This window comes from Ceratotherium simum, chromosome 1, assembly GCF_057802395.1.
Source record: "Ceratotherium simum simum isolate JZ-2026a chromosome 1, ASM5780239v1, whole genome shotgun sequence".
Classification (NCBI taxonomy): Eukaryota; Metazoa; Chordata; class Mammalia; order Perissodactyla; family Rhinocerotidae; genus Ceratotherium; species Ceratotherium simum.
In genome coordinates, this window is record NC_141900.1 from 45,428,171 (window position 1) to 45,450,899 (window position 22,729).

A 22,729-nucleotide genomic window follows, 5' to 3' on the forward strand; every position below is an offset into this window, starting at 1 on the left:
GAAAATGAGCATATCTACAAAATGTCTGTTAGGCAATTACTTCACTAAGGGCAGAAAAGAATTTAGCATTTCCAAATTATTTTTATGATAATAGAAAGTTGCTGATTCACTTGTTATAATTTATGGAAGTATTTTATCCAGTTTTAACACTACTGTTGTCCTAAAGTAATTAGCACAGCAATTTTCGAAGCAAAATTTCATAGCAATTTTGTAATAATAATTTTATATTAATATAATTAATTTTAATCAAACTATTTAAAGACCTATTTTTCTAATCAAATAATCATTTGCTTTGTTTTTACCATTATAGAATATGCTAATGAATGTGAGAAGTAACATATATTATAGATATATGTAATAGTACCATAATCCTATTTCATTAAAATAGTAAATTAACAATGTCATAGAATGCTAGGCCTTTTAATTTTTTTCTGTCTCACTTCTAGTTTTATTCTGTTCTATATGATATACCTTACCATGTTTTAAACTTGTTGTATTAGTATTAAAAAATAAAGGAAAATATAAAAGCATATTTCATATTCAAAAAATTTCTTAAAAATAATGGCAAATAAACTCTTGAATGTCTTGAGCCTAAATTCTTCATCATTAATTATTATTAACTATCTTAAATTAATTCTATTGTTATATTAAAATGTTTCATTAGAAAATTTAGGCTTATGACAGTATGTTTTATGGCATAGTTTCTAGTGCTTTACAGTCAAAATATGAGAATTCCTACAATAGAATATTTATTTACATATTACAGAAATACATTTTGAAAGCAAGTAATTTTGGTATGATCTAAGACTTTATATTTGAAGCTAATACCAGAAGAATAGCAGATAGAAAATATCTTTTTAGTTCCTTCAAGAAGAATCTCTTCATTTCTTTAATATTTCCTTTGACAAACAGGTTTTAATATCTCCCAGTTTTTCAGAGACTCTAACCTTGACCTCATCCCTTCTCCAACTATTGCCTGTTTCTGTGCTACAGCAAAACTCTTAAACCGTTGTCTGTACTCAGTACCACCATTTTCTCTTTCGCCTCTAAAATTGGAAATGTTATCAAAAATAAGTGAAAGAATACAAAATATTATATACTTCCTGATTACAATCATGTAGAGATAATTCTCAGAACACTCAATTGAAGTTGGGAAGATCATTCTGATTTGACTGTTTGTTTATGGTTGGCAGTATAAAGCAACATATATGCACTTTTTTAAAAAAAGCTTTTATAGAACTCTGCTATGTGTGAAAGCTTTCCTTTCATGTGTACCTTCAGCTCCATATGGTATTTCCAGCATAACTAGGACATGCAAACCTATAAGGAGATGCTGAAAGATGTTCTATTTATAATAAATGCAGTATACTCATTCTTTGTGCAAATCAATGCTGCATGTGTTTTTTGTTTTTTATTCAAACTGAAAGTCTTAGAAACCAGGGTAGATGGTTTCTAATATCATATATTGTTTTGGGGGAGGGATATTTTTATGCTGCAGGAAAAGTTTGATTAATATAGGAGATATAAAGTAGAATGCTTAACAAAGAGCCCAGAAATAGTATTGTCAGCAGCCCAGGCTATCAGGAGTTATTTTACCATGATTCCTTTGGTCTTTCCGTTATGGTTCAAACATGGCTGCTATAGATCCAGTCATTATACCTATGTTCCTGAAATTGAAGAGAAAAGATGAAGTACAAAATGGCATCTCTCCATTCTCTCTTTAAACTATTTCAGCCAGGCTTTGTTCCTACTACTCCATTGAAATGGCGCTTGTTAAGGTCATTTACCATCTCTTTCTTGTCAAACTCAGTAGTCGTGCCTCTGTCTGAATCTTATCTGACTTCTCAACATCATTTGACAAAGTTGACCATTCTCTCTTTCTTGAAACATTTTCGTATCATGGTTTCTATGACCCCCATAGTCCCTTATTTGTTTTCTACATGTCTGGCAACTTCTCAGTCTTCTTAGCTGAATTCTCCACCTGTACCCAAGTTGTATTATCATGGCTTAGTCCTTGGGGCCCCTTTCTTCTCTATTTATATACCATTTCCTAGATGATTGCATATAGTCTCATAATATCTTTATGTTGGTCACTTACACATTTCTAATACCAGCTGTTAACTCTTCCCCCAAGATCTAAATTCAAATATCCAGATGTTTGCCTGACATTCCCATTGGATAGCTAAAGATTGTCTCAGGCTTAATGTTGCCAAAATAGAATTCTTATTTCCTGATCCTTCCTCTCTCCCATCACAACTTAATTCTTCTATAGTCTTTTCCAACTCACTTCTACCATTTTTGGGTGCCCAAAACAGAGGAATCCTTCCTAATTATTCTCTTTTGTTTATTCCCCATATCTACCTGTCAACCTGTCCTGACTCTGAACCATATCATACTTCTTTCCATTCCCACTACTACTGCAGTACTCCAAGCCACCATCATTTCTGATCTGGACTGTTGCGAAAGGCTTCTGTCTTATTTCCTTATTTTCATTCTTACCTAACCTCTACCCTTCTTTCTCTATACTACAACCAAAATAAGCTTAAAACTCAAAATCAAATCATGTTACTTAAATTCTTAAACCTTCCAATGGCTTCTCCTTGCAAATGGAATAACCAGTATGGCTTACTCAGTTATGCTTGACATTTCATCTCATGCCAGATATGCTGACCTTTCTAGTGCTCATACATGCTGAGCTCGTTTGTACTGTAGGGCCCTTGCCCTTGTTCCCTGTGCCTAGATATTCTCTTCTCACGGATCAATACATGACTGGCTCCTTCAAATTGTTCAGGTCTCAGCCTGAATGTTACCCGTTTAGTTGAGGGACTTCCCTGACTACCTTGTCTAAGAAAAAATGTGTTCCCACACTTTGTATCTCTCTCCTCTGTTTCTCCTACTACATAAAAATATGAAATTATTTATCTGCTAACAGTTTACTATCTGTCTTTCTTGTTGGAATTTAAGATCCATGAGGACAAATACATGCTGTTGTTCACCACCTGTTTCTCCAACTCTGAACAGAACCTGGCACATAGTAGACGCTCACATATTTGTAGGTTAATACACAAATACAAAACAGTTCTACATTATAAGTAATTCTTAATATAACAGTTATAATTTGTATTGAAATACTAAAATTGTAGTTAGAAAAGGAAGCAAAACTGATCACTTTCATTTTGGTAAGAAGAAAAAACACTTTTTTCAACCATGTACATGTGAGCTCAACTTTGGGCTACAGTTTTTAGAAGTGTACTTTAATCTTTACAATAATAATAGCTACCGTTGTTTTGAGCACCTACTGTGTTACAGACATTTCACTAGTATAATTTACATGCATAATCATATTTTTAATCCCCAAAGTCATTTTTTGAGGTTAGGTTTTTATGTTTTTACTTTTTACAGGTAAGAAAACTGAGACTGAGAGGTCATGTGCCTTTCCCAAGGTCACACCAATAGTAAGTGCCAAAGCAGGATTCAAATAGGTTTGTCTGACACCAAAGCCTATACATTATCCACTGTGCTCATGTAGATGTTTTGGGTAAGAACATCACCAACTGTTTTTCAGTATAAGATCAATTCAATTGACTTAATACATACACACACACACACACACACACCCAACTTCACCAACATTTTTTTGTTTTGTTTTGTATTTGTACATGCTGTGTTTTTGCCAACATTCAGTTTAAAATCATACTGATTCATTAAGGTTGATACTGACTCATCATGGCAGACAGTTCCAGACAGCAACTTAGAAGACATGAATTCTGATTCCAGCTCTACTATTAATTAGCTGGAGGACCCTGGGGAAGTCAATTATGTACTTTAAGAATGGTTTCTCTATCTGCAGAGTAAAAAGAGTGGACCAAATGATCCATCCTCCAAGTAAGGTACCTTCTAGCTCTAAAATCTTATCGCTCTTAATAGAGAAGAGTGGTCTGGAAAGACCATTAAAATCTGTTGTAACCTCGTGGCATCTGACTTATCTCTTGAATGTGAATTGCTTATTCAATATATCAATTTGCTTTTCTTAGAAATACACATAGTGGGCAGTATTCTTGCCTTAATCAGTCTTGAAATTTAGGAAGATAATTAGAAGAATACGGATATAGAATTTAAACGTTGTCTTGAATAATCAATATTGTTTTATTGTTTGTTTAACTCTGTTGATTTCCCTCATAATATCAATAGAGGTTCTCTCTGAATTCTCTTATTGTTTGTAGCAGAGTTTCAGTTGATTCTCTTGACATTTCCAGATAGACACAAATAAGGATGATTTTTTCTGCTCTTTTATAATTTTATACTTCATGTCTTTCCCTTTTCTTAATTGTGTTGGTTAATATCTCAAAAACAAGATTAAATTATAGTGGTATATTTGTCATCACCTTGACTTTAGTCGTGTTGTTTCTAGTGTGTGCTGTTAGCTTTTGAGCCGAAAACATGTATGTTATATTAAGAAAGTATAACACAAGTAAAATGTAATGTTGAAAATAAACTGCAAGTTGTAGAAGATACATATAATCTGATGCCATTCATATAAAATGTTAAAATATAAAACATACCAAGGAGCGATTAATATCCACTTCAGTATATTGGTCACATCTGGTAAGAAGGAAGGAAGGGAAATGGGATGGGGAAGGAATATCCAGAGGACTTCACTAAGTGTTATAAGTTATGGTTATGATTATTGTTATGTTTGAAGCACTTGATAACAAAATAACTTATTTGCTGAAGAAACATGGAGGTGTCTTGTTGACTAGGTATAAAGAAGGTAAGAGGCATAAATTGAGCACGCTTTTAACATTTCCAGCGTTATCAGTTTCCTGAGAGCAGGGATCAGCTCTGTTTGTTCTCCTCTCTACCTGAACAAATGGCATGTAGTAGATATTCACTAAATAATTATTGAATGAAAAAATAGAGGAAAGAAAGAAGGAAAGGAGGATATTTTTCATCATTTTTTCTGTGCCCTCTTTCTCCTCATTGTTTCATACACATCATTAATTTTTTAAGTAAAGCTTAGTATAAATAAGGCATATAGATTTATTTTGTGTATTAGAAGCCTACATTTTTCCTAAAGAACAAAATGTTAACCATGTTTTCCATACAGCTTTCCAGAAATCAATGTGTTATTACATATTTATTGTGCTGCTTGTGTGTGTGAAACATGTAACACAAATTAATAATGGGGTATACTACTTGTGTGCTAAGTCCTAACAATGATTCAGGCTGCCTACTTTCAGAGGGGACAAAATGGCATCACAGTCTCAAATGCCTGCTATTGCTCAGTTGTATTCCTGCTTTATCATGCCTTTGAAATTGAATATATCAAGACATTTCAAATCGTGGTGAAACACAGAGTATACAGTTTATTTTCTATTTTAAAAGAAAATTAAAATAAAGGAGCCACATTCTATTTATGTATTTTCTGTCTATGATAAAATATATACCAGTAATTTAAAAAATAGGAAAAGCAAAATAAAATCATTTTTTAAAAACCCTCTCAAAATGCAATGGAGAATTATAAGTTTAAATTTCCTGGGTAATTGTTGAACATCTGTATTATGAAAATTAACACTTTCTAAACGTTTAACGTATTTTTCATTGAAGAATTTGGTTGCCACATTATGCAGCTATGAGATCATCAACTTTTATTTTCTCATTTTTATGTATTTAAATTTATAACAATTTTTCATTAGCTATTGCATTATGTCAGAGTTTTACATTCAACTGAGTAGTATACTAGGATTTTTCTCTAGCCAGCCCTGGTGGTCTAGTGGTTAAGATTCGCTGCTCTCACTGCTGTGGCCCAGGTTCATTTTCCGGTCAGGGAACCACACCATCTGTCTTTCGGTTGTCATACTGTGGCAACTGCGTGTTGCTGTGATGCTGAAAGCTATGACACCAATATTTCAAATACCAGCAAGGTCACCCATGGTGGACAGGTTTCAGCGGAGCTTCCAGACTAAGACAGACTAGGAAAAAGGACCTGGCCACCCACTTCGGAAAATTTCGCCAGGAAAACCCTATGAATTGGAGCAGAGCATTGTCTGATACGGCGCCGGAAGGTGAGAAGATGCTGCAAAAGGATCGGGCAGAGTTCCTCCCTGCGGCACGTAGGGTCGCTAGGAGTCAGAATTGACTGAGGGCACTAACAACAACAAAAGATTTTCTTTTGAGACCCTTGAGTTTGAACTCTCAACATTCCCCAGAGCCCCCAAGAGTTCTTCATGGACCTTCCTCTGTAGAGGCTTATGATTCTTAGAAATAGAGACTGTTTTTTTCTTTCTCTTAAAGAAAGCTTTTGTGTTAGTAGCTATCAAAGAATTGAGAAAGCCATGGACCTTCATAATAAATCCTCTTTACATGAGCTTATTTGAAGACATAAGAGCAGTCATTCCAAGGTAATGGTATAATTCTATGTTGCTCAGAAACTGATCCTTGCAGTTGGATTTCCCAGTACCCTTTTTTTTTTTTTTTTTTGTGAGGAGATCAGCCCTGTGCTAACATCCGCCAATCCTCCTCTTTTTTTTTTTGCTGAGGAAGACGGCCCTGGGCTAACATCTGTGCCCATCTTCCTCCACTTTATATGGGACGCCGCCACAGCATGGCTTGCCAAGCAGTGCGTCGGTGCGCGCCCGGGATCTGAACCAGCGAACCCCGGGCCGCCGCAGCGGAGCGCGCGCACTTAACCGCTTGCGCCACCGGGCCGGCCCCCCCAGTACCCTTTTTGCCCTCAACTATTTCTGCATCCTCATGAGATTTAGGAAATATAACACGACAAATCCTAAATGTGGTCAGAATGCTTGAAAAAATAAAAAGGCAATTGATATGTTTATCAGGATTTCTATAAATAATCTTCAGGGAGCAGAATTGTTGACCTATTTTGGATTTGAAGATTGCTTTTTGATCAATTCTGCAAGGTAGGCTTAGAACCTTTTTTGTATAACTGAGTAATTAATGGTCAATATTCATTGGGAAAAAATTGAATAATATTAGAAAAGTAGGTGAACCTTTTAAAATTTATTGATCATGAGCAATTCTAATTGTCCATATACATACCATAGGGTATATTGGAAGGAGAACTCTGGAGTCAGGCAAAGCTGAGTTTGAATCCCAGCTCCTCTTATATTTTTAGGTGTGTGACCAGGGCCAGTTCCTTAATCTCTCTAATCCTCAATTTTCTCAATGGGAAATGGGAATGATAATACTTATCTTGCCTTGCATTTGTGAGAATTACATACAATGCATGTAAATACTTGGTATTTAATAAATACTCAAAATGTCAAAACTATTATTTGTTTCCCATGCATCTATATAGTAGAGGATTCACTCATACGTTCAAGAAAATATTCATTGAGGCTATGATATGATAGGAATGGCACTAGCTCCTGAGGATACTGTGGTAAGCAAGACAGAGAAAATCTGCTATCATGGAGCTTAGACTCTGGTGAAGGAAGACAGATGATATGTAAATAAGCAAGTAAATGATCATTTCATTGTGATCAATGTTATGGAAAACAATCTGCTTGAGTGGTAGAGGAAGGGCGGGTTTCATGCATGAAGTCAGAGAACTCCTCACTGACTGAGACCTGTATGACAAAAAAAAACTAGGCATACAAAAATCAAGGGCAGAGGAAACAGCTAGTGCCATCTGTTCAGGAATCAGAGGGAAGACCAGCATGTTTGGAGCCAGGTAAGCAAGTTGGAGAACTGTGCAAGATGAAACTAGAAAGGTGGGAGGGCCCGGATGATATGAGACTTTATAGGCCATGGCAGAATTTTTGATTTACTCTAAATACAATGCTATTAGAGGGTTTCAAGGTGGGGTGTGATGTCATCTTTGTCTTACAAAGATTGCTGTCTGCTATATGCAGAATAGATTGTACAAGTACAAGAAGAGAAGCAAGAAGGCTGGTTAGGAAGCTATTGGAGTAATCCAGGCAAGAAGTATGATAGCTTGGACTAAGATGGTAACAATGGAGATGGAAGCACTAAACAGATTTTAGGTACCTTTTGGTGATAGAGACAACAGGACTTGGCTGTGGAGCGTGAGAGAAAGAAAGGAACTAAGGAATGACCCCTAGAGTTTGGGTTTGAGCAGTTGGGTGAATTGCAGACCAAGAGAGTTATAAGGCTTTTTGAGAGAAGTTGGCAGTGGTTGAGGAAGGGGTATCGCAGTTTGCCTTTGTACATGATATATTTGAGGTGCCTATTAAAAGTGTAATTAAGGGGCCGGCCCAGTGGCGCAAGCTGTTAAGTGTGCGCGCTCCACTGTAGCAGCCTGGGGTTTGCCGGTTCGGATCCTGGGCGCACACCAATGCACCACTTGTCAAGCCATGCTCTGGCGGCGTCCCATATAAAGTGGAGGAAGATGGGCATGGATGTTAGCCCAGGGCCAATCTTCCTCAGCAAAAAGAGGAGGATTGGCAGATGTTAGCTCAGGGCCAATCTTCCTCACAAAAAAAAAAAAAAAGTGCAATTAAGACATCAAGTATCAGTGGATATATGAGTTTAAAGCATGGGCTATATGTCAGGACTGAAGACATAAATTGACGAGTCATCATAAAATAGATGGCATTTGAGGTCCTTTAGAGCCATCTCCAGATAAGGTTATCAAAGGGTAATAGAGTTCTAAAGACAACAATAAAAAGAAGTTAAAAGAAATAAAAGTTATGGGGAAAACTGAGGGCACTAGGAGAAGAAATTGAAGAAAGATGCCAATGTTGTATTGGTAAGCACATTTAACTGCAAGTATAGAAAACCCACTACTTGTAACATTTCATACCTTGTATATTCAGAACTGAGAAGATTAGGTGGTTATAGGGTTAATTAATTAAAGAAAACATTTCCCTTCTAACATTATCAGTGTGTTGATTTTTGACTTTAGGCTGGTCTGTCATGGTCACAAGATGGCTGCAGGATCTCCAAGCATTGTGTCCTCACATAACACAGAAGCAATCCAATGGAAGTGATCTCTGTCTTGTGTTCTTTTTTTTTTTAATAGTGAGGGATACTTTGACAGAAGTTCCCCGGTAGGTTTCCCAACATGTCTTATCTAGAATCAGTTCATGTTTCCAATAGGATCTATCATTATAGTCAAACACATTTGAGAAGAACTAATAGATTTAAGTAAGTTATTTATATGGAACTTACCTTACAATGAAGGTTTATTTCTTTGGCATGGACTATTTATTCAAATAATTAATATTATATTTTCAATAAGGATTAATCATATTTACCATATATTTATACAGACCTCATGAATTTAAAATATTGTCCATTTTAGTATGTGTGTACAATCATGCACTACATAATGACATTTTGGTCAACGATGGACTACATGTATGACAGTGGTCCTATAATATTATAATGGAGATAAAATATTTCTGTCACCTAGTAACGTCGTAGCCCTCGTAACGCTGTAGCACAACGCATTACTCACGTGTTTGTGGTGATACTGGTGTAAACAAACCTACTGTGCTGCCAGTCGTATAAAAGTATAGCACATACCATCATGTACAGTACATAATACTTGATAATGATAATAATGACTGTTACTGGTTTATGTATTTACTATACTATACTTTTTATTGTTATTTTAGAGTGTACTCTTTCTACTTATAAAAAAAGTTTACTGTAAAACAGTATGCCATGTGATGCTGGCAGCAGCCTCATACATCTCGTGTTTACAAGGGCTTTTGCATCATTTTCTCTTGTGCTTGATTTAAGTACACTCTGTGATGTTCACGTAAAGACAAAATTGCCTAACGATGCGTTTCTCAGAATTTATCCCCGTCGTTAAGTGACTCCTGACTGTGTATATCTGTGTATATACATATGTAAAAGAAAAACAAAATTTAAATATTACTTCAGGGAGGTGAATTAAATTACTTTTAACTTCTTTTCCAATTCCAAGATTCAATATTTCTAAAAATCTAAGAATTTATTTATAAGATTGTGGCCCATTTTCTTTGAAGCAACGATATGCCTAAAAGGATCTTAAGTCAACTCTACAAGAACTATATTTGTCCAATTTCTACAGCAAATCATTATTTATTGTTCTTATATATTGAACCTACCTATATCCCAAGATTATTTTCATTTCAGTTGGACCCCCACACTAAGGTTGTTGCTTTATTTAGAGAAAAAAGCATTAATTTATATTCATCTACAATTACAACATCATGCAGACTCTAGGTCACTCTGGGAGGAACTTCAATCAAAGATGCTAATCAAAGGCCCATGTTGAAAAATTTTGAAGAATTTAATTATTGCCTTTCCCTAATTATTACCATTTATGAATGAAGATCTTTGAGAGTAATTCACCCAATTAACTTATTCTTTTATTTACTGTTGATATCTTTGAATCTGGTAATATAAACAGTTGAAATTGCAAGATCCAGAAATTAAAGAGACACAGATGGAATTGGATTCTATTTACTATTATAATGATGGTTATTCAGTTAAGCAGTGTTTTTGAAGAGGATCCCCACTACCTACCCGCATATCAATAGGCCATTAATGATTAAAACCTGTCATAAAGTTAAGCCTGGAAAGAGGCGAGAATAAAGCATATTGAGTGCTTTCTATGGGCCAGGGTCTGTTCTAGTCTTCTCATATTTTATTTCATTTAGTACCTTTAGCCATCAATAATAGTTATTACCATTTTATAGAGGGTGAAAATGAAGTCGAGAAAGGGTAAGTGATTTTTTTCAAAGTTGCATAGCTTTGGATAGTGTGTGTATGAAAGTTAGGATTTGAATCTAGGTTGGCCCGTCACTAACCACAAAGCTGAAGTTTCCTCCACTCCACAATTGCATAGAAGAAACAGGACAAATATAAAGTACATCTAAAGTAACCATCCATGAGCACTGCGTAATGCTGGAACCAACGTTGTCTACCTTTCCATGTCCTTTCCCACTCCTTTCCTCTCTCTCACGGGGCTTCAGCTGACAGCCTTCTTACTGTTTCTGCTACCTGGAATGCTCATCCCTTCATTCTTTACCTGACCTACGCCTTCTTATCCTTCAAGTCTCAATGTATTTGTCATTTTTAGGGCGGAGGGGAACGTCCCTGAAACTTTTAGGTCCTTCTAGTAAAAATTTCATAGGACTGTACTTTTCTTTCATTGAACATAGCATAATTGCAGTTATATAGTTATCCGAGTATTCAGTTGTTTTAGTCACAGATTACGAGTTTCAGAAGGTAGGGATTGTGTCTGTTTTATATCTCACAGTTTTTTAGCACCTAGCATGATACCTGACATGTAGTTGACAGTTAATCAGGGAGGGATGCATGGTGCTTATACAGCCCTCTGGGTATCTTTTTTTTTTAAATGTTATTTTATGAAATATTTTTTCTCATGTCCTATAGACTAGATTATGGACTATTGAGAAATACTTTATACTTATCGAATAACTAATTGGTCAAGAAAACATTGGTTAAATGAATGCATTTTCAGGCATGCTTTATCAGTGATTTGGTACTTGCCGAGTGGCCTACTTTTGTGAATAATTTAAGAACACAGTGCATGGTTTTCATTATGGTAACAGTTTAAAGCAAATAGTTTAAAACATTTAAACTTTTTCTTAAAAAGCAAAGTAGTGGCTAGGCAATAATCTATAAATTCAAGATGTGGAAATATGGCTGTTGTTTTTGACACTGATTATGAAATACCACTATTAGAGAAAAATTTTGTGTGGAATTTTCTAAAATAGTATTTTTAATTTTTCTTGAGGCAAAATCAAGTCTTTTTGCATCCGTGAAAAATTAATGTGCCATAGGAGATGTGTTACTTGGACGTCTAATGAGCTATTAATTTCCAATAAAACTGTGAAGATTAATGAGTTCACTCTGGGGAAAAGAGCATTCAACTTGAAATAGAGATATTTGAGGCAACTTAATCTGTTCACTTGGGAGTAAAGTTTTAAAATTCACTTTCTAAACATAAGTTTATTTCTGAAAGACATAGTCCTTGATGTTGAGTTTATCTTAATGAAAGAGCAGTGTAAGTTACATTGAGAAATATTTGTTATAAAGATTCACAATACTAATCTTTGGGCGTATATTATTTTGATGCTATAGCCCAACTCTAGAACATTAATCATTAAAAAAACTTTCCTTATGTGTTGTCATGGTTCCGTTGTCTTCTTTTCACGTTTATATGCCTGGAGTGCTTGATTATATGCTTTCTCCATTGCATTGTGATTATATGCACGCCTTTATACCGCAGTGGAACAATGGGCTCCCCTTGGCAGCAAGACATTTTATTTATCTTTGTTATTTCTAGTACCTTGCCCACTGTCTGACACACTATCATTGTTCAATAAATTTTTGCAGGAGGGAGAAAGGAAGGATTCTAGGAATAGAATTTACTTCGAGTTAATAAAATGTTTAATATGAGTCAAAGGACAAAATATATTCTAGACTCTTCTAAAATGAGAATAGTGTTTGATCAGTACAATCAAGTCTGTCATTGAGTTACCAAAAAATAAAAATGGTTCTTTTACGTTTTATTTACTAACATTTTCACTTTGTTTTGATATTTGTGGACAATTGTCAGTCTTAGATCAAATGATGCTTCTGTGGAGAAGTTTCTTTTGTTAAGCAAAAGACCCTCTTTTTTCTCTAGATAATAGTCAGACATCATCTTGAAACCCCTGATTAAAGGTAGTGAAATAACATGTCAGTATTAATAAGAACATCTGCTACCCAAAAACACTACAATATGAAATCATAAAAACAGGTCATATTATTTTTTACCATATTACAGTTACATAGAACAACTTGTTCTAATGGTTCCTAAACTGCATGAATCCAGAAACATGACAATTTCATGTGTGAAACTCATTACTGAATGACTGTATGATTTTACTAGGAAGCAATAAATACTGATTTATAATGTGAAGTCTGCAATGAGCTGTCCATATCACGAAAGTGCCGCAACCTTGTTATCCATAACTGTGGTTACCTCTGCGTACTGTTCTGGTGAGAACTTTGTGGTATTTAAAACCAAAGTATCCTTATTTCTAAATTATCTGACGAACATTGTTTTCTGTTTTTACTTTTTGTGTTGAGATAACTTTAGATTTTAAAAGAGTTGCAAAAATTGCATGGAGAGTGTGGAGTACTCAGCTTCTCCCTATGTTAACGTCTTATGTAAGCATAGAAGAAATATCAAACCTTAGCCGTAGTATAATACCATTAAGTAAACTATAGAATTTATTTGAATTTTACCAGTTTTGCCACTAATCTCCTTTTTCTGGTCCAGTTTACTCTATTTCATTTTATCACCATGTCTCTTCCAGTTTGTTATAGTTACTTACTCTTTCCTTGCCTTTCATGACTTTTACACTTTTGAAGAGTACTGTTCATTTATTTTGTAGAATATCCCTCAGTTTAGGTTTGTCTGATATTTTCTCATGATTGGATTGAGGTGTGCATTATGGGAAGGCTACCACAGACCAGAGGTGCTGTCTCTTCTCGGTGCATCATATCAGAGGGAACATGATGTCAATGTGTATTACTAGTGATGTTAACCTTCATGGCTCAAGTTAAGGTGGTGTTTGTCAGGTTTCTCCACTGTGAAATTATTGTTTTTCTTTTAACAAAGTAGTTTTCAATCATTTGGGCTTGGGGAGTTATTTGTTTTATTTTTAAGTAGCTAGACAGTCTAGTGAAGAAATTGCTTTCATATTTTTGTCTATCTACTGGTCAGTATTTTCATATATAAAGTGGGGAGTTAGATAAGCTATGTTAGACATCTTTCAACTTTAATATTCTATGACTTAATGACTCTAAGGAGAACTATGAGAGAATGAGATGTGTCCCATACATAACATAGTTGCTTCTAGATTAGCCTGAAGTGCATCTTTGAATTTGATGTAGCTTTTGAGATGAATACCTTGTCAGCTTTCTGCTTAACAGGGGTATTATATATTGACAACAACTTAAATTGAGACAGTTTATAAATTTCCTAACTGAAAATCTATTATCTAGATGTTACTTAAATATAAAGTTGTTTCCTAGTCTCAAAATGGTCAGTTTAAAATATTTATAGTTTATCTGGCCTCAGAAGAAATAATATTAAAAGAATATTAACTATTAAAATACTTTAAATCAGGCTATTTTGTATCTTAATGGAAACTGCATTTTTCACTTTTTTTTTTTTTGTTTTTTTGTGTGTGTGTGTGAGGAAGATCAGCCCTGAGCTAACATCCATGCTAATCCTCCTCTTTTTGCTGAGGAAGACCGGCCCTGAGCTAACATATGTTGCCAATCCTGCTCCTTTTTCTCCCCAAAGCCCCAGTAGATAGTTGTATGTCATAGTTGCATATTCTTCTAGTTGCTGTATGTGGGATGTGGCCTCAGCGTGGCCGGAGAAGCGGTGCATTGGTGCGCACCCGGGATCCGAACCCGGGCCGCCAGTAGCGGAAAGCACGCACTTAACCGCTAAGCCACGGGGCCGGCCCTGCATTTTTCACTTTGAATCTGATGAATTCCATTCAGTGAAATCAAGTTATGGAAATAATATCATTTTCATTAAGGGAGTTTTGTTACCTTTCACTTTTTGAATGTGTCCTGCCTATTCTCTAAGATTATGATATTACCATTTATGTAAATTCTGTTTGTTTCTTTGACACTGATTTTGATACACATGAGCTATAACTGTCCTTTGTTTAGAATGTCAAAATTCTGCAAAGGAAATATAAAATTTCAGTGTTTTCTCTTATTTTCTATTGTGGCGTGAATTAAAATGGCCAAAGATTATGATTTTTCTAATGGCAGTAATAGAAATTAGTTTTGGTAAAAATTAACCTTAGGGCCTGACTAAGCAAAATTTTTTTTCTTTTAATATATATAGTGCCTTTTTTATCTATGTTGCATTAAACTCCTCATATTGTGAGGGAAAAACAAAATGCCGTCACATCCTATTAAAGAAGGCACTTATTCTACAATGTCCAATTCCTGTATCATGGTTATTGCTTATATTAATGAATGAATAAAATATGCTACCTATAAGTATTTTCCAGCTTGTATAATGAACTCAGTTATTGATGAATAATTTGTAGTCATAGTAAACAATGCATGTGTGTCTGAAAATTTTAATGAGCCAACCACTGATTTTATTTTTGTCCAACTTGGAAATCTTTAGGCTCTGGAACTGTAATTTGACTGGTGATCTTGTGTATCTAAAACCTTTTAGACGTTATTTTTGCCTCATTTTAATTTGGTAGAATTTTTTAAACTCCTGGGAATTTAAACTTGTAAGTGTATTTAGGGCAAAAAATAAAAAAGCGTAAATTTAGAAATGTCTCTTCTCCTTGAGTCCCTATGGGGAAAGTAGAAGTTTGTATGTATTGTCTTTAAATATTAGCACATTTGGGGTTTTTGAAATGTTACATTTAGTGAATAGTAGATAATTTGTGCAGAAATATTTTCTCAAGAACCTCTTTAAATATGATATCTTAGTAACCATAAACTTTTGATTAATATATATTGGACTTGTGCTGTCCTCATTGGGTTTATGCTCATTCAGAGTCTCCCCTAACTCACACTTACCATCCATCATTCATTTCATTTCCTTTCTTTTATCCTATTTTGCCAGACTGTCACTTTCCACTCCCTGATCTTCATTTTCTTTACTGTGAATACGCCCTCCCTAGATGGCTGTCACCAGCCATAGGGCTTTTCTTCCAGGTCAGAGAGATTCCCTCTTGATCCCGAATCATACGTGGCAAATCCAAAGTCTTATTTTTAACTGCCCCATTTCCATGCTACCAAAAGCCACGATAAAGAAATAAAAAGTGACAGGAGGAGCTAAGGACTTAGAAAAGCAAACCTACTCCACCAGAATGTAAATCAGAATCACAAGTTGGAAAGATAAGTAATTGTTCAACAAATGAAGTAGAATTATTCATATATTCTCATTCATGAAATTAGAAATTCATTACCTCCCTTTTATCTGTCTTACTTGCTATTAAAATAAAGGATATGATTTTGTAATATTAAAGGGAGATTTCTTTGATTATCTTTTGAGTCACTAAGTAGAGAAAAAAGGTAGAAATTTACAAAAGAGCTCCATTCTGTTTAATGACATATGTGTTTAAGCTAGGTTTACTAAGAACCTCCCAAGTTACGTTATTTTATAGTATAGCCTTAAACTTTCTAATTAAATATGCAACTTCTGTCATAGGAAAAAATGACAGAAAATTTTATGCTTTTTACAGTAAATTTAATTAAGCATTTCTTGTAAGTTCATTGCAGTATCTATCATGGCCCACTAAAGTTGGAATTCAGTTGTAAAATGGTAGATTAATTGCCTTTTGTATTAAATGAAATAAGAATCTCAAATCTGCAAAGTCAGGAAATTTAATTGTGGTCTTCAATTGCTGATTCAATGCATCGGAAAACTGAATGCAGAAGTACAGAAAAAGGGCCAAAGGTTGTTAAATGTAGCACATCACACACATTTTGCACTTTACTTAATGATCCAAGTGTTTATTACTATGAAGTAAATGCACCATTTAAAGAATTATGGTGGAATTGTAAAACGTTAAAAACTCCAATTAATTTTAGTCTGAAGCATGCAGCGTGCTCATTTTGCCTAAAACATTTTCATTATCATCAGTATTTTTCCAGTTATTAAGATAAATTTTTTCCTCATTGTGCAGCACTAGCATATTTTCTGTATTAAAAGCACAATCTTAAATGCTGTTGAGAGTTATATCTGGTATATGTTTTAAATGAATAAAAGAAAGTAGTTTTTAACCACAGATTGGAACAGTGAATTATATATTGCTTTTCTGCGCTTGTTCTGTAACTAACAGAACAGGTTAAGTGTGTCTACATATTTTTCACCAGAAGCTGTATACATATACTAACATTTTTAAAAGAATCGTTAATATAGCAGACAGATAATTTTGACTGTTAATTTGAATCCAATTACAATAACTCTTCCTTCTCTGATTAGTCAAAGGAATTTTTTAAATCTAAACAAAATATCATAAGAAAATAGCAATATTTTAAGTTAGTGCTTAACTGCACCTTCTCACTTCGTTTTACTGTTGTAGCAACATGTGACTTTGCTGTGAACAGCAAATTCAGTAAAGTAAAAACAACTGACCTCATTCTCTTTGTAAACATAGACCCCCTTTATGCTTAGTTATTTCGGGCTATAGTTCAAATGGCCAGATTATAAAGGGACTTATTAAAAGAAAGCTTATGTTGGGGCGGGCCCGGTGGCGCAAGTGGTTAAGTGTGCACGTTCCGCTGCGGCGGCCCGGGTTCATCAGTTTGAATCCCATGCGCACACCGACGCACTGCTTGGCAAGCTATGCTGTGGCGGCGTCCCATGTAAAGTAGAGGAAGATGGGCATGGATGTTAGCCCAGGGACAGTCTTCCTTAGCAAAAAAAGAGGAGGATTGGCAGATGTTAGCTCGGGGCCTATCTTCCTCACCAAAAAAAAAAAAGAAAGAAAGCTTATGTTTTCTGATTGTGAAGTAATCCGTGTTCAGAGTAGAAAAGTAAGAAAATACATGAAAGCACAGACAAGAAAATAAAATTAATAACGTCACCAATATGAACATTTGAGGTACTTAAGAAAGGAATTTTAAGTAGAACAGTGGAAAGCAAACAATTTATTCTAGCTGTGTATTTTCATCCTAGGGGCTACAAGTGACTTGAGTTTTTTTCCACATAAAATCTTTGCCCATACGTCATACTTACTTTGAATCTAGAAAACTTTCATTAAGTAGCCATTTTTATTTTATTCTTTTAATCTTTTTATTTTGAAATAATTTTAGACTTACAGAAAAGTTGGAAAAATAGTACAGATAATTCCTATTTGACCATCATCCCGCTTCCTGTAGTGTACCATCTTCTATAACCAAAGTGAATTACTGAAATCAGGAAATTAACATCAAGACAATACTGCTAACAACGCCATGGCCGTATTCAAATTTTGCCTGTTTTCCCACTAACATCCTTTTTTTGGTCCAGGATCCCACACTGCATTTAGTCATCATGTCCCCTTAATCTCCTCCAATCTGTGATAGTCCAAGCTTTATCTTGTCTTCCACGACCTTGACACTTTTGAAGACTACTGTCAGTTATTTTATAGAGTGTGTATCTGGTGTTTTCTCATGTAAAATTGAAATTATGCATTATTGGGAAGGATACCATGGACCAGAGTTGATGTGCCCTTTTTAGTGTATCATACCAGAGGGTTAATGTTAATATGCATTACTGGTGATGTTAATCTTGATCATTGGTTAAGGTGGTATTTCACAGGTTTCTCCATGATAAAGGTACTTATAAAGTCATCTTTAAAGATATAAACAATGGGGAAAGTTGTCCCTTTGTATAATCCTACCTTTAAAAGAAATCATTTAAAACTTGGCAGTCTATAGGGTAAATACAGAATCATCTGTACTCCTAGACTGTAATCTGAGTCCAGATATTACCTGAGTGATAGAAATTCAGCTACTAAGATAATTCGCCTTTGTTTGGAGTTAGTTACCTCTTAAGACAAAAGAAAAGCAGGATGGATAGGTTTTATTAATTGCAATCATCTTTGAACTATTATGAGAACTAAGCCAAATTTGTAAATAAGGAAGAATAGAGGGCACCTCTATTCCAAATTGATGGTGCAAGCTGAATAGCATTTAAACAAAATTTTCAAATTTTATTCAGTGGTAAGAGGGATTTAGTTTAGATAAAAATGGCAGCATTTTTACTTATTTCTCTGTTAGAATAACTCTTTTAGTCTCATGTTGCCACCTGAAGCATCAGACCATAATTACATGGTCCATGTGTGCCTAGAAGTTATTATTCTCCTCGCTACGGTGATGTCAGTGTAAAAAGAGCAAGAAGGCTAAGGAACCACATTGAGTTATTTGGCGTTATGAGTGTTATTGTTATATGGGTGCATATTCTTGAAATTCCACATGTAAGTAGCAGATCTTCAAGGTGGTTATAATCAACATGTTTTCTGGAGTATGAATTAACAAGATTAAACATTAAGAGGTAAACCTGTCTACTTTCCAGTGGCCCCAAAGGGTACATTTTCTTGCTGGCTGCTTCAGAACACTTCATGAAACAAATGTCAAACTTGTCACGGCTGTCACTAAGAAAATGATCCGTGTAGCAAGGGTCTTCTTTCACTGGGAAACAAACAGATGTCTTATCTAAGCAAAGAGTGACAAAAACCTGCCATCTATCAGAAGAAATTTTTGCCTGCCTTTAATATCTGGTAGTGAAGAAATATTTTAGTAAAAAGCTTCCTTTGTTTGCAGTTTCAGTCATTATGCAGTCATTTGTCAGTGATATTTGATATGCTGCCTGAGCTATTTTAGTGATTTTATTAGTCTTGAACTGCAAGTTCTTATAAAAATTGACCTGCAACGTTAGAAACACAAATTAGCACTTCCAAAAAAGAAAAAAAACCTCTGAAATTCTATCTGGAGCTTTATTGTATCTAATTGTAATGCTTTTATTTATAATGATAAAATCTATTACTGTTATTTTGATTACTTTGATGATGTTATACTATAGCAATTATGATGTTTTTATGCTGTAGCAGTTAGGGTTAAATGCCCTTTCCACCCCTCCATAATCCTCTTCTACGTCCAGATCGCAGCTATCTTTGTACAGAGGAAGAAAGAGATTGGATCTTGTTACTTATACAAATGGTTTAAAGGCAAAATATTGTAAGACATATCCTTAGCATAAAGAACAGTGTGAAACAGTTCTGCACGTGTCCTGAACAGGAAGCAATGTTAGAAGAGACATGCTTTTATAAACTATACTTTATTACTAAGAAAAATTCAACAACAAAAAGACTGGCATTATATTAAGAATGTTAGTTAAATAGGAAAATAAAGTGTATAGATACTTCCTAGTCCTCAGGGTCATTATTAAGCCTTTTACATTTCTATTTTAACTTAGAGCAGCATTGAAGGGTGCTAGGGAAGACTAGATAACCAAGCTTCTTAAACCAGTAAGTCATATTGGTGTGAGAACTTCGTAGACTGTCCGCATGATGAAGGCTCCACTCTTCTCCTACAGGTTAAAGGATATGAGCTTGATAATGGCTATTTGGGCTGATGTTGCTTCAAACGTTTTCGCTTATTTCTGTTTCCAGTACTGTTCTAGTGGGTTGAGATTGCTAGAAGTATGACTACTGGATACGGAAAGATATTATGCTTTTCCAAATTACGTATTAATTTAGGCAGACCTTTCTTTTGTTCATTTTTTACTCCACTGTTTCACATAGTTCAGAAAACATTTATTGGGCTCCAACTGTTGTACTAAATGTGCCCCGGTAGATGGTAGAAGTATTGGATACGATGAAGCCCTGCCTTGGGGAACATGTGGACAGATCGTTGCTACCTAACAAGAATTTCTTGCCACCTTTACCTGCTGATTTAACACTTTCTGTCAGTGTCTCACCTGAAGAATACAGTGGAAAGTGTAGAATAAGATTTGCTTTTCATTAGGATGTAATTAGAATGTGATCTCTAGAAACTTTTGTCTAAAAGTGGAAACTACCTGTTCCTTAGTAGATTTTCAAGAGTCAATCAAATATAATATCTCTATTCAGCAGAGATAAATTGGAAAAAAAATTAAACAACGTACAGTGGCTGTTATGCTTAGAAAAATGTATTAAAATTACATTGCCAAAATGATAGTCAAAACTCCATCTCTGGTATCTCTCATGCCTATAATAATTCAGGTCAGTTGATAATATTGATAATTTCTCTGCTTTCCTGGTGTTGACAAAGTCTAAATCACAGATGCTGCTGAATTTAGAGAGAGACAAAGTATATCAAGGAAGCTTTCTCCATCATAATGTTTATAGGAAACGGTGTAGTTTCTCTTGATATATAATTTTGGTTTGTATTTTCTTTTTTTTTTTTTTTTAAAGATTTTATTTATTTATTTATTTTTCCCCCCAAAGCCCCAGTAGATAGTTGTATGTCATAGCTGCACATCCTTCTAGTTGCTGTATGTGGAACTCGGCCTCAGGATGGACAGAGAAGTGGTGCCTCGGTGCACGCCCGGGATCCGAACCCCGGGCCACCAGCATCAGAGTGCGCACACTTAACCACCAAGCCACTGGGCCGGCCCTGTATTTTCTTAATAAAGTCACTTTACTAAGCAGAGCTCAGCAATTATTAATTGAATTGAATTTGGTTTTATAAGATACAGAGATGCAGGATGATATGTTTGGTGATACTGATATTATTACTGTTGTCTAGAGATACTTAAGAAATTGCTACTCATGCTTAAATAAAAATGAAAAATCTTAGTTGTTAAATCAGAAGTCTTAGGACAGCAGGACTGCTTTGTACTTAGGTATTGTTGAAGGAACATGTATGGTGAGATGGGTTACAAATTGTAAGATGAAATATTTTTCCAGACTCTCATTATTTCATACTTTGGAGGTCACCGTTTAATATTGAACACAAGATGCACTTCATTTCTATGGAAGCAGATGTTATGTTGTCACTTCATTTATTCGCCGTGTTCCACAGGAGCGTGCTGTGAATTATGAGGCCACCACTTAGAATCGAAACTGTAGAAGATTTTAGGAATTCTATAGCCTGACATGCCCCTGATTCCTATTTTAGAGCTGACTGATCTTCAGATAACATATGGTGGTGCAAGTAATTGGAAAATTGGCAGACCTGTCAAGAAAGCATGCTAGATGAGACCAAAATGCCATGCTGGAGCACATAAAGTGTTTCAGAAGTTTAATTTATTGTTTTTTATCAAACAGTGAGGTAAAAATATCTGATCCATCCCCTAAAAAGGATACTGTTTAGTGGCAGGTGTTTTCAAAAGTAATTTTTAGGTCATTGATAAAATAAGTTGCTTTTAAAAACATGTCATAGAAAATTTCAGTCAACATGTAGTATAAAACAGCACCCCACTGTACCTATTTAAATGTTACATAATTTTATAGCCTTTTCCCTAAGATTACTGGAATCACAATAGTTAATTCTTTAGAGAAATAGAGTTAAAAGGTATTAAGTATAGCTGATAAAATGCCCTAAAGTTTATATTTTAATGTTTTCTAAAATTTATTTCACAGGAAGATGAAAATGAAGCTGAAAGAAAAAATATATCTCAGGAGCTCAGCATGGAACAGAAAAATCCAAAGAAATAAAGGATTTTCTGTAGTGTTTTGAAAAGTTTGCAACTTATGTAGTAGCAGATGAAATTTCTAATTGTAAAATGTTAAATTGTAAAATCTAATTTGCAAAATGTTCTCAATAAAGTCGTTGAAAATGAAATAGGAGCTTGCATTTGGAATTTGTATGTTTTTTAGAGCAATTTAAACCCTTAATAAAAGTTAGACCTTTAAAATCTTTTTAAAAATTTTTTTAACTGAAATTTGAGAATAGATATGGAATTTTCTCTTATCTGTAACCTAAATGTTAATACATCTGGGTGACCTAAAAGCAAAACTGTAAAAGTCTTTTTTCCCCTTACTAGTCTCTGTTGTGTTCTATGGCCTTAACAGAATTTCAATTATTAATGTAAAGAAAACCCACCATCATTCAAAATTGAACAAGGAATGCTTGCTTGCATGTGAAAACTCTTCAAAACAACCAGTGCCGCAAGATGAAATACCATTTTCTGATTTCATCAACTTATGTATGACATAATACTCTAGGATTTCAGGTAAAGGCTAAAAAGAAATGATAATTTAGTCTCTGTGGC

At 34.7% G+C, this 22,729-nt stretch overlaps 1 protein-coding gene across 3 annotated transcripts in view; it reads left to right on the forward strand.

Annotated features, from left to right (window-relative positions):
* The window catches only part of PHF14 (PHD finger protein 14), a 187,839-nt gene extending 165,540 nt beyond the window's left edge, over positions 1–22,299 (forward strand). For all 3 annotated transcript variants that reach the window (XM_087425490.1, XM_087425554.1, XM_087425615.1), the window contains one exon: positions 22,098–22,299. In XM_087425490.1, the coding sequence (XP_087281616.1) occupies positions 22,098–22,172 (75 nt within the window). In that variant the 3' untranslated portion in view covers positions 22,173–22,299. The remainder of the gene's footprint in view (positions 1–22,097) is intronic.
* The last annotated feature ends 430 nt before the right edge of the window (positions 22,300–22,729 follow it).